The 11,575-nt window shown below is 33.3% G+C and overlaps 2 protein-coding genes across 3 annotated transcripts in view; both read right to left on the bottom strand.

Moving 5' to 3' along the window:
- The window catches only part of LOC109849978 (methylcrotonoyl-CoA carboxylase beta chain, mitochondrial), an 11,722-nt gene extending 7,512 nt beyond the window's left edge, over nucleotides 1-4,210 (bottom strand). Inside the window, exons 1-7 of the mRNA XM_020419874.1 lie at nucleotides 3,883-4,210; nucleotides 3,677-3,796; nucleotides 2,407-2,841; nucleotides 2,201-2,291; nucleotides 1,404-1,633; nucleotides 1,158-1,322; nucleotides 95-169 (exon numbers count right to left, since the gene is read on the bottom strand). Coding sequence (XP_020275463.1) covers nucleotides 95-169; nucleotides 1,158-1,322; nucleotides 1,404-1,633; nucleotides 2,201-2,291; nucleotides 2,407-2,841; nucleotides 3,677-3,796; nucleotides 3,883-4,077 — 1,311 coding nt within the window. The 5' untranslated portion in view covers nucleotides 4,078-4,210. The remainder of the gene's footprint in view (nucleotides 1-94; nucleotides 170-1,157; nucleotides 1,323-1,403; nucleotides 1,634-2,200; nucleotides 2,292-2,406; nucleotides 2,842-3,676; nucleotides 3,797-3,882) is intronic.
- The window catches only part of LOC109849979, a 17,616-nt gene continuing 14,743 nt past the window's right edge, over nucleotides 8,703-11,575 (bottom strand). For both annotated transcript variants that reach the window (XM_020419875.1, XM_020419876.1), the window contains one exon: nucleotides 8,703-9,253. The gene's annotated coding sequence lies outside the window, so the exon portion shown is untranslated. The remainder of the gene's footprint in view (nucleotides 9,254-11,575) is intronic.

Genomic DNA, 11,575 nt, shown 5'->3' with positions numbered 1-11,575 from the left:
CTAGCAATAATAAGTATACAATCATGCAAGATGCAAGACAGTCGTAAGATTTCAAGGATAAATATATAATATCACAGAAGTTAAACATCAACACCTTAGCACAGGACACTGCCATAACCATTTTCGCCCCTGCTTTGGCAATACCACTGGCCTCTGATCTGGATCCAACCTATAAACCAAGAAACTTCCAATTATCAATCATTCGGACTTCAAAGAGGGTGTCCATTCACTCACTGGGTTCATGAAATCTGAGCAATCTAAAAAGTAGAACAGGTCTGCCTGGGGACCTGCGCGAATTTCCAGTTTAAAAAATATAATAATAGGTAAAATAGGTCCAGGTTTTTCTTCTTTGTTTCTTTGATGAATCTAACAGGCTCTGCTTAGTGACCAAATTGTATAACACAAATTGCAATAAATCCTATATGAGCAGTACTAAGTCAAGCAGTTTTACATCCAAGATAGACTGGGCTGCTTGAGGAGAAAAAGACTCACTAAGGGACATAATGGTATAATGGCATTTGCATCTAATTGAGAAATCCCGATAATTTTTCTGATTATCTCCATTTGAGGAGACTGAGGAGACTCAAGTTGTTAAGATGGGTACCATCCTATCAGTGGTCAACATGTCATCTTCAGGGTCGACAAATTTATTGTCAGAATTGATTTCTTTCCGTGATCATTAATATTTTCCAGTGGAATAAATATGTTTTACATTTTGGTAACTAAGTCCGGTATATGATGGTAGTATTTGAAAAAAAATGGAAATATACTTTAATTAAGTTAGTGCGAAAGAGCACATTGACAGAGCAATCATAGATTTCCGTATCAAGGATCTTGGTTTACTCTTTATGGCATTTCCACAAGCAAACTAATCTAATCCTGCAAAGGATTATTTATGGAACTACTATAGAGATTATGGGGACCACCCTTTTTACAACTTCCGTTGGTTCTCTTTGTAGGTCTGTAGGGGTTTTGGAAGTGGCGTGCCAACCCCCTGCTGGGGATGAAGCCAACCCTTCTAGTGTGGACCCAGCAAACTATCTGGGGAACTAATGCTCAAGCATATGCAGATCTTGTGAGTATCCTGATTCACATGCTTTATCTATTACTCAGAGAAAGGAAATTAGAGGTAAAACATAAAATATCCAACACCATACCATGAAACCTGTGATATTCTGAAGAAATATCAAAGGAATGTTGCGTTGGACACATAACTGAATAAAGTGAGAACCCTTTAAAGCAGATTCAGTAAATAGTATTCCATTATTTCCTATTATTCCAACTGGTTGGCCAAAGATCCTCGCAAAACCTGTTACAAGTGTCTGTACAAACATAATGTTAAAAATACATAAATAGATATTTCACTTAAAATGTTTCAACAACTGCAAGCTTATTTCTCTTACAGTGCCATATAGCTTTTTGAATTCATCAAATTCACTACCATCCACAATGCGAGCAATGACTGATCGAATATCAAAAGGCTGCTTCTGATCTGTTGGTGCAATTGATCGAAGTTCTTCAGCATCATATAAGGGTTCTTCATAATCAGAAGAATGAGAAGGTTGAACTCCTTTCCCAGCCATATGTAAATTTTTCACAATATTTCTCCCTATTGTTAGTCCATCTAGTTCATCTGGAAGAAACAAAATCGGTAAGAATCCTCCACATAGTCTATTTGTTATAGTGTCCTTGGTGTTGGGTAGAAGAAACAAAGAGACAAAAGGTCCTGAAAATCTTTTCTCAAAATTACTTAATAGCTGCAATGATACACACAAAATAGATTGGTAGTCAAAGCATGTAGAACGTCGAAAAATCAACCAATGAAAGAAATTAAAGGTAATGAATAACTAGAAGTGTTTAATTTACTCAACTTCTATGTTCATAGTTCACAAGAATCAACCATGTAGTTCATATTAGTTCGGGCACAGGCTCGGTAGGTTAGAAAAATATATTAATGAAGATCAAAAACATTAAGAGACATGTAAACCACATCTCAAAAAATTACTAAACAGCTGCATGGCAGAAAATTATACACGTAAAGGATTGGTGGCTGAAGTATGTTAGAAGCAATGAAAGTTCAAAAAATTATATCGATCAACTAAATTAAAGGAAATGAAGCAGTATTAAGAGTGTTTGATTTTATCAAATTCTATCAGTTCAGACAATAGTTTTACAGGAATGAGCAGGAAGAAAGAGATACCATTAGCAAAATGATCTGAAACTCCGGACACTTTGCAATGCATGGCTGCACCTCCCAAATCCTCAGCAGAGACCTCTTCTCCTGTAGCAGCCTACCAAAATTCCTACAGAATTAACCTAGATTTTAAGAAACATACATTTTCTTGAAGTTTCAGCAAAGAAGTACTCCAGTAAAGAAGTGTGAAACAAACAAAGACTTAGACTGACCTTCACCAGGGGAGGTCCCGCTAAAAATATTGTACCATTTCCTTTCACTATAACACTTTCATCTGCCATTGCAGGTATATAAGCTCCCCCAGCAGTGCAAGATCCCAAAACAAGAGCAATCTGTGGAATACCCTCAGAAGACATTTTTGCCTGATTGTAGAAAATTCTACCAAAATTATCTCGGTCAGGAAATACATCCGCTTGCCTTGGAAGATTGGCACCTCCGCTGTCGACGAGATATATGCAAGGCAATTTGCACTCAGCAGCAATTTCTTGAGCCCTGAGATGTTTCTTGACAGTGACAGGATAATACGTGCCACCTTTAACTGTGGGGTCATTAGCTACAAACATGCAAAGGCGTCCATGCACCGGCCCTATTCCAGTAATAATCCCAGCGGACGGTAATGGCTCGTCATATAAATCATAGCCTGCGAGCTTCATTGTGTAAATACCTAATTAGGGTCTGGCAATAGGAATATATTAAAAAACACAAAAAAAAAACTACATCCCATAAATCTTCAACAGCATTAAAATATTAAACTAACAGCTGTAAGATTATTATATTTCAAAAAAGTGAAAAATATTACATTTCGAAGAAAAAGGAAAAGAAAATAATTGGTTATTAATTATCAAATTTGACTACAACTTTAGTTAATAAATGTGCACTGAAGAAAACTTGATGAAGGATTACACAAGGAAATAAAGAAAATATAGAAATAACACAAATAGGGATTAACTTGCTTTTTGTAGAGCATTGCTCCTCCAGTAGGGGCTCGCTAGTGCTCATTGCGAGAGTGGAGAGTTTTAAAAATTCATTTATTAAAGCACGCAGACGAGATCCAGCAAAAATTGTTTTCTACTTGCCCATGCTTCAGGCACAAATTGCACTCAAGAACAACTGAGTTTTCTCTATAGGGTCACTCTCAGTGGTGCTTCTTTTTTTTGCGCGGGCAGTATTTTGCACATGCAATGCATGTGCAGGAAACCCTTGTTCGGTACAGATTCTTTGGTTGAGAGTGAAGTACCTAAACAATTTAACGATTTCGTAGAGCTCTAGTATCTTTTCTAAGACGGTGATGCCATGAGCGAAAGGGAGACTAAATTCAACTGCAAATTGTGACCTCAAAATAGCGTATTCATTAATACAGCTCCCAGATTTTCAGAAAAGCTAGAAAAACAAATCCAAAGACTCTGATTTTGTGGCTATACACAGCTCGATACTCGGCGATTTCACAGAAAAAAGAAGAAAGAAGAAAGAAGAACGAAGAACCTGAGAGAGCTCAAGGAACGAAGATCCATCGTCAACCATCCGATCGATCCGCTCCCTCGGCAGCAGCTTATCCCTGCCTCTGTTCCTTCTCACAGCTTCAGGTCCACCGCCAGCAAAAGCCTAAGTAGATGGTTACAAGAAAACCATCAGAAATTAGAGGGGGGGAATAAAAGAAATAAACAAATGAACAAAGAGGCCCTAGAGACCTTTTGGACGTGGGAATGGAGCCGAGAGAGGAGCTGTCGGGCTGCGGTGGAGTTGCGGAGAAAGGCGTCGGAGCTCCGATCGATGCCATCGGGGAGAACGCTGGCGGAGGAGGAAGAAGAAGAGAATGGAGAATCCGGTCGAGGAAAAGGTAGCGGCTTCTTCTTCAGCGATCGATTAGCTAAAGTCCTCAGCATTTTTTGTTCCTTTTTGAACTTGTTTGAAAGAGAGAGGAATTTCTTAGTAAACGAAAAGGGCGAGTCGATCTGTAGCAGAGAGAAGGTGGACGAGAGAACGTTGCCCACTCCGTGGTGCTCTCTCTCTCCCTCTCTTGCGGATAAGCACGTGCTGATGTGTAAATATTATCTTTAGCGTAGATATTGAGGCCTGATCTCTAGGCTCTCCACTTTGCTGCTTACGGACCTGTTAGGGTCATTTTCTTAGAAAATGTAGGAAATGGAGTTCCTCGCAAGAAATCATATATACAATGTTTGTTTGGTTCATTTATTAAAAAAAATATAGAAAATGGGATTCCTGGCAAGAAATCATATATACGATGTTTATAGGAAAGGAAAGGGTAATTTGTTTCGAATCCTAAAATTCCGGAAAGCGAAACTAAGAGAAGAGAGAGAAAGAGAGATAGTGGGATGTTCACGTGGCATTAATGTGTAAGTTTACTGCCTCAAATCCTCTCGAAAACAAGGGATTTGATTTTCTTAGTCATTTTTTCTACTTTACTCTCTCTTATATTCTCCTATTATAAATAATTTGAATTCTATGAGGACATTTTCTATGTAGAATATCAAAACACTTCAAGTTCAGAAAGCATCATGCTCTCAATAACCCCCAATAAAAATAAGATTGGCAGTTAAGATTTAAACTGAACATGGTTATGAAAACACTATTTGTATGAGAAATAGCCTAATATACTTTTTATTCAATATAATATTCAAGTCTCAAGCAAATTTATTGAGTAGTAACTAAAACTTTAGAAAGATGGACATTCATTTCATTCATTCCTAGGAAAAGATGAGGGATAATTTGGTAATTTTACTGTCTACATGTCATTTTAAGGTCTCTCATTTCATGCAAAGCCTTAAATCCTCTTTCCAAATAATCATATCATATCATATCATATCATATCATATCATACTCTCTTTAAAAGAGGGAGTTGTGGAAAAACTTTCTAAGGACTATATTACCCTTATTTTCTTTTGATATTACATTCTAATACTAACTAAACTAAATTAATTATCATTGTTAATTAATTACATTATATGTCACTTTAAGTTTGTATTATTTGGTCCTTAAAACTTCCAACGTTATTATAAAACTCTACATCATATTTATTATTAGCAATGTATAATAATATATTAATAGATAATTGCATGTCAATAAAGTATTTATGGAAAGAATAAAAAACATAGAATTATCCTAAAATTATACCATGAAACTCATATAGGAAAATTACAAAGAACATTCTTATGATTAGGTAACAAGACAGAAGGTACAAACATTACATTATAGAAAATATTAGGATATTTAAGCGCATCAAGATACGTTATCTAAAAATTAAAAAAAAAAGTGCAACAAGATACAAGTGGAGGTATATAAGTATAATTTTGATAAACTACAAGGTATTTAAGTTCAGTTAAGCCTAGAAAAGATTTGAAACCTTTGTTATCTATAAACAATAGTATATGATCCCATTGACAAATACTATCCATCATACAATATGAGGCCAGATACTTAGCTAATATTTATATAGCAGATGAGATGTGAAAAAATTAAAGCATCATATTTTGAATGAGTCTCAAGATTTTAAATTATTTCCTAAAATTATATACTTCACTTAGAAAACTTTAGAAGAGGTTTTTTAAAAACTACTACAAAGTGTTGAACATCAAATAAATATTGAAAAACTAAATTCTATGATATCGGGTAGCAAAAATCAGGGATATGTATATAATATTGGGTGTCATATGAGTAAATATTCATACATAACATGACATTGTAATATCTAATCTAACATATTATTGAATTTTAAACATAAGAATTTGCATCAAGATATATGTTTAAGATTTGGGAGAGCCCAAAGTGGAGAGTTTTAGGAGAAGAATTGTGGTCTTTGTGGGTTTTGCAGGTTTCAATTTTATTTCCCAAATACAATCCAAACCTCAGCCCACAATCAAATTAAAAAATGACATGATTTTCTTGATACCTTCAAAGGGATATATCGGCCATATTTTCGATAACTGACGATTTATCAAAAAAAGTAACAAACAAAAGAAAATAATATATAATATCACCAAGATAAAGTGTTTAACCCGATATATTAACCGATATAGCAATATATTGGTCGATATTTAATAGAATGCCTATAAGAGAAAATATGTAAATGTTATTTAGATATTAGTTTCTTGATTTTAAATATCCAATGATTTTATGTTATTCCCACAAATTTTATAAATTGCTTATAATTTTAGGGACTAATATTAAATTATTAAAATTTTGAGGGACAAATTATATATAAGCCATATTTGAGAGAATTGTTAATTTTTAAAAAACCCTCCTAACTATGGAGATTGTCTTAAAAAACCCACTCAACTGATTCAATTTGAAAAGACCCCCTCATTATGTGGGGTGTTATAGATAACCCCTCTCAATTTTGGTGTAATTTTATTAAGCATCTCTCAACTATAACGTATCTCATAAAAACTCCCATGATCTTTTACACTTCTATCAACAAAACCCCTTAACATAGTAACTTTGATATGTGATTTGGACAAAATACCATCTTGAATAAAGCAAATTTAATTAAATAGAAACCCTCAACCGACAATAAAAGGATCACAACCAATTTATAATGTTTCCCCCTCTATATCACCTCTTTTATCTGGCAAAAGCCAAGGTAATTCTTTTATGATTGATTAATATTTTGGTCTTTCCAAGTCAAGTACTTGTCACATAATAGATAAAACTTAATGATGTTAGTTTTGAGAGGTTATGTTTAAGTGAGAAAAGTTCACTGGGTTAAATCAAAATTTTTTAAGTTGAGATAGATTATCTACAAAACTTGACAGAGATTTATTCGGTCTTAAATAGTTTTGCCTATGGGAAGGGTTGTCATGCCCTCCATAGTTGAGGGGGAGTTTTCTAAAATTAACTCTTAAACCAAAGCACAACTTAAGGTACATGTGATATCAATTTTATAAGAGTGAAGTTTATAGCAAGTCTATCACTCAATAAATTGGCTTGTATTTCCTGTCCTTAAATTTATCCTACACATCAACTCTAAAAATCTTTTGCTATAAGAATCTCTAAGAGAAAGTTAATATTTATTTGGGATGGGTATATGATCGTTCTGATTCCCCTTGTCTTTTATAATTTGTAATAAATTATTTGACAAAGTAAATTAAGTTGTCATTTTATATTGCTCACATTCTTATAAGTTTATGAAGCTCATAGCTTGGTTATGAGTATTATTGTAAATATTGTATTCTTCTAATTCCTTAAGCTAAATTTTTGAATGTTGTTTGACTTGGATAGATATGAATTATTTTATTAAAATACAATCAATATGAGGGAATAATATGTACAAATCATTCTCAGACTATATTTTATAATTTTCTAAAACTAGAGAGTAATCGTTTTGACATATCAATTAATATTTGGGAAGATGTAAAAATAGTACAACATCAGATTATGGAATTGATCACACAATTTATATTTTCTTTCTTGATTAAATTTGCACATTCTAACTTAGAAAATTCTAGAAAAAATTTCTTGAATATCTATAATACTCGATCGCTACATAAGCAACAGGTGGAAATAAACAACAGATAGAAGTGGTTTTTTTATAACCGAACAAAATTTTCTTAATGACTAGATAAAACCTACCATGTTCCTTAATGAACTCAAGAATTTATTATTTATTAATAATAATAGGTTTTTTCCATATTAGTCCCTTACATCATTAATATTTTGTAACTATACATTCAAATAACTATTTAATCTTAAATTATTAATATTTTAAGGCTTTAAACATCACTATTTCTCTGGAAGACAAAATGTTAAAATCACACACGGAAATATCCAAAAACAATTAATATATTACAATAATTATAAAGTTTTTTACAACCATAATATAATAAATAAATAAACTTAAAGTAAATAATTATAATATTTGACCACGTGCACTATGCAGTGCACGTGCATTCCACCTAGTAATTATAAAAAAGAGAAGCCGCTTAGAGTATTAAAATGCTTTTAATCTATCAAAAATAGAAATAGAAAATCATAAACCATTTGATTGTAAAATATATACTATTATTCACCAAGAACTCTTTTCTTGCTTACGAACTATCTTTAATATATAGTCTAGGATATAATTTATTTTGAAATATGCTACTGAACAAACAATGAAACTTATAAAGTTTTAATAAAAGATGAGATGAAATTAATAATAAACTAATAATGTCAAAACTCGAAAAGAAAAACAAGAGTGATATGTGATAAAAAGATAGTTTAGCTATCTTTTTCTATATTTTTTTCACTTTTAACGTCTGCTTTGTTTTTATATGTAAAACGTACAAAATATAAGTTGTAATGTTTTATGCAAGTGCAGAGCTGCTAGTTAATTAGGATAAAAAACCTTTCCAACTTTACACGTATCTCCGTATATTATCATATTCAAGTAGGTAACGTCTTACATTTATAATCAAATTATTAGTCTGGACAAAAATGAACCCGTATACAATCCTAACTACACTTTCGCCCTAGCAAATCCCATTTGAGAAAGCCACATGCAAGTATAAGAACGAGCAAAAGAAGAACACAATTTGCCATTTCCCAGACCATTTTCTCATAGTTACAAAAGATGGAAAGATCACCAACAAGTTGTTGGTCCAGTGATAGGCAAGCTGCTCCCCAGACAGACTCTTGCCTCTTGGCAATAGTTCAAAACCTGGAAGCGAAAACTTGTTGGGAGGGGTAGCCACCAACCACAAAAAGGGTTAGTCCCATACAAATTTGTTCATAATTCATGACAAACGCAAAGCCTCAATGATCAAAGGGAATTAGCCCAGTGACTGTTGTTACCTACAGTACACTGACATATTCAGCAGATTTACAAAAATTGTGTACATCCAAGCAAAACAATCATATTTATAACTTTTGCTGATTCTTGCTGTGATCTCATATTGCAGGCTTGGTAATCTTCTATCCGTTTATCTGTAAACATCTCGTGGAATCTGCAGAAGCTCCAGCTTAATACTGCAACTCTCTGGAGAATCTTTGAACTAAAATTATAGCAAAAAATGATCAACTCCAAATCTTCGGCCTATAAGATTGGGAGGATATCAATGACTTCTCCTGCGAACAAAGATCTCCTTAAATTAGATACAACAGTAGTCTTTCTTAACTTGATAATAAAAATTTAAAAATTAAAAGTTAAATGAAGTATATGTCCGCTAGAATTATTTACATCTTTCAACTGACTCTGTGCTTTAGATGCAGCAGTATAAGTATTGTCAAAGATCAACAAAAATGTAGACTTAACAGAGGAGAGAACCTTGTGTATCCTTCTGCTCAGCAAGTATTGAGCAACTGATAAAACATGTACAGTTTCATTAATTGCTTATTTAGGTAGTCAAGTCTTGAGTTAATACACAAGTAATAAAAGTAGCCCTTTATGAATTTCCTGATTTTGTTTAAGTATAAAAATGAGCCACGTAGTGGAGAAAGGATGATTGATGATCAAGAAACCTCATTGAAGAAGACCACACCTCAGATTATAAAGAGTTCTAGAGTAGCCTATATGATATGTATATGCCAATCATGGAACGCAACCAATCAAGAACTAGAATTTTATTTAATTTACTTTTTTGGGAGGAAAAGCAGGATTATACCTTGTTTAGTGAAACAGGATGTGTATGTGATGAAACATCATATATAAACCCTAAAACAGCATGAACCTGAGCATCACTACATGAAGAACATGCAGGAACCTCTAAACGTTACACAAAGACAAACTACAAATGCATTAAAAGATTTAACCAGGGATAAAACAAAGATGGCAAAAGATGGAAATTTGACAGGCTATGATAAACACTGGTAGGCTCCCAAAGCAGCAATAAAAGTGTGAACGCCAACTTCCCACAATGAAGATAAGTGCCGAAATTATTGTTGTCAAAATCCGGCAACTAGTTTTTACGCTTTCATTAAACCCTTAGATAAAATCCACAGAAAACCACGAAAAAAAGTGAATTGATAAGTTTCCCAACACAACAAACTTTTGCAAGAGGGAAATATTACACTGATATATGTTGCTGGGTCTCAATCCGATATCAGTACTACTGAAGTAACCATACCTAAAAAGATGCTCTTACATGGCCTTATCCAAACAGTACCACCTCTAAGGTTGATCTGAATAGTTTTGAATTTAGTGTCAAAGCTCAATGATGTATATCAAATAAAACTTCCAGGATGAATTCCAGTTCCAAGATTTCTACAGTTAGGATACATCCATGCCAAAGCTTAACAAGAACAAGAAGACAGCTTACTAGCCATAATAAACTAGGCAAGATACAGATCCCTCCAATCCGTTAATTAATTACATAAAAACATCGGAACCTAAGAATTTTACAAGAGGGAAACATTCCCATCTCTCACATTATTGAAAATAATTTCAATATTTTTTTATGATAACATTAAGAGGAAGATTTATTTTTCTTCTTGCTCTCTAGCTCAGCTCTCTTATAACTTCATCTCTTTAGACTTTCCTAAGATTTTTCTAGGATTTTGTTGAGAACGGGAGGTCACATGCTATAGGGTACAGAGGCTTCTTTAAAAGACTACATGGTGCCTCTATCTTTTGTTATTGTTCACAACCCAAGGCTTGTCCATGTTTATATAGAATTTAAATGCAAGTTCTCCACTTTGTAAGATCCTAACTACAGTGGGATATGTAGAAAATTTATTAGAAAAAAGAAAATCATCCAAAATGTCAGGAAAAAGATATATATATAATATATATATATATATATAGAGAGAGAGAGAGAGTGAACTTATGTCAACTTAAGTGGACAAGAGGCCTTTGTCCCAAGCTTTCTATCCACTCATATATATATATAATATATATATATATAATAATATATATATATATATATATTATATATATATATATATAAAGTCTATTCATATCTTGCATGGATCCTAGGTATCATCAATGGATAGAGAGTTTAGTGGATGGTCCACTTAAGTTGACATAAGAATCTCTCTCTCTTCATATATATATAATATATATATATATATATATTATATATATATATGCAATGGATACAGTTTTTTTAATTCATAGCGATCCTGGAAAGCTACACTATGACAATACAAATAACATCCTTGGATAAGGCACAAAGAACTTTAGCATCATCTATGCAAAAGAAAAGCAAGGTATGGTAGCCAGCTGTACAGGCACATTGACAGTGCAGGTCATATGATTACCTGTCTCAAGGGCTTTAACCCTGCTTCAAAGGCGATATCTTCCAAATTTAGAGAAGCAGGAAACAAGTGGTGTTATTATATCCAGAAGCTGAGTACATATTAGCTGCTAGTGCAATCCCAAGTATTAATCATTTTGATTCAGGAGCAGGGACATTTTTGAAATGGCCATGACCAAACTTGTTAGTGGAAATG

Source organism: Asparagus officinalis, chromosome 7 (assembly GCF_001876935.1).
Source record: "Asparagus officinalis chromosome 7, Aspof.V1, whole genome shotgun sequence".
Lineage (NCBI taxonomy): Eukaryota > Viridiplantae > Streptophyta > Magnoliopsida > Asparagales > Asparagaceae > Asparagus > Asparagus officinalis.
This window is presented reverse-complemented; position numbering and strand designations above follow the sequence as displayed.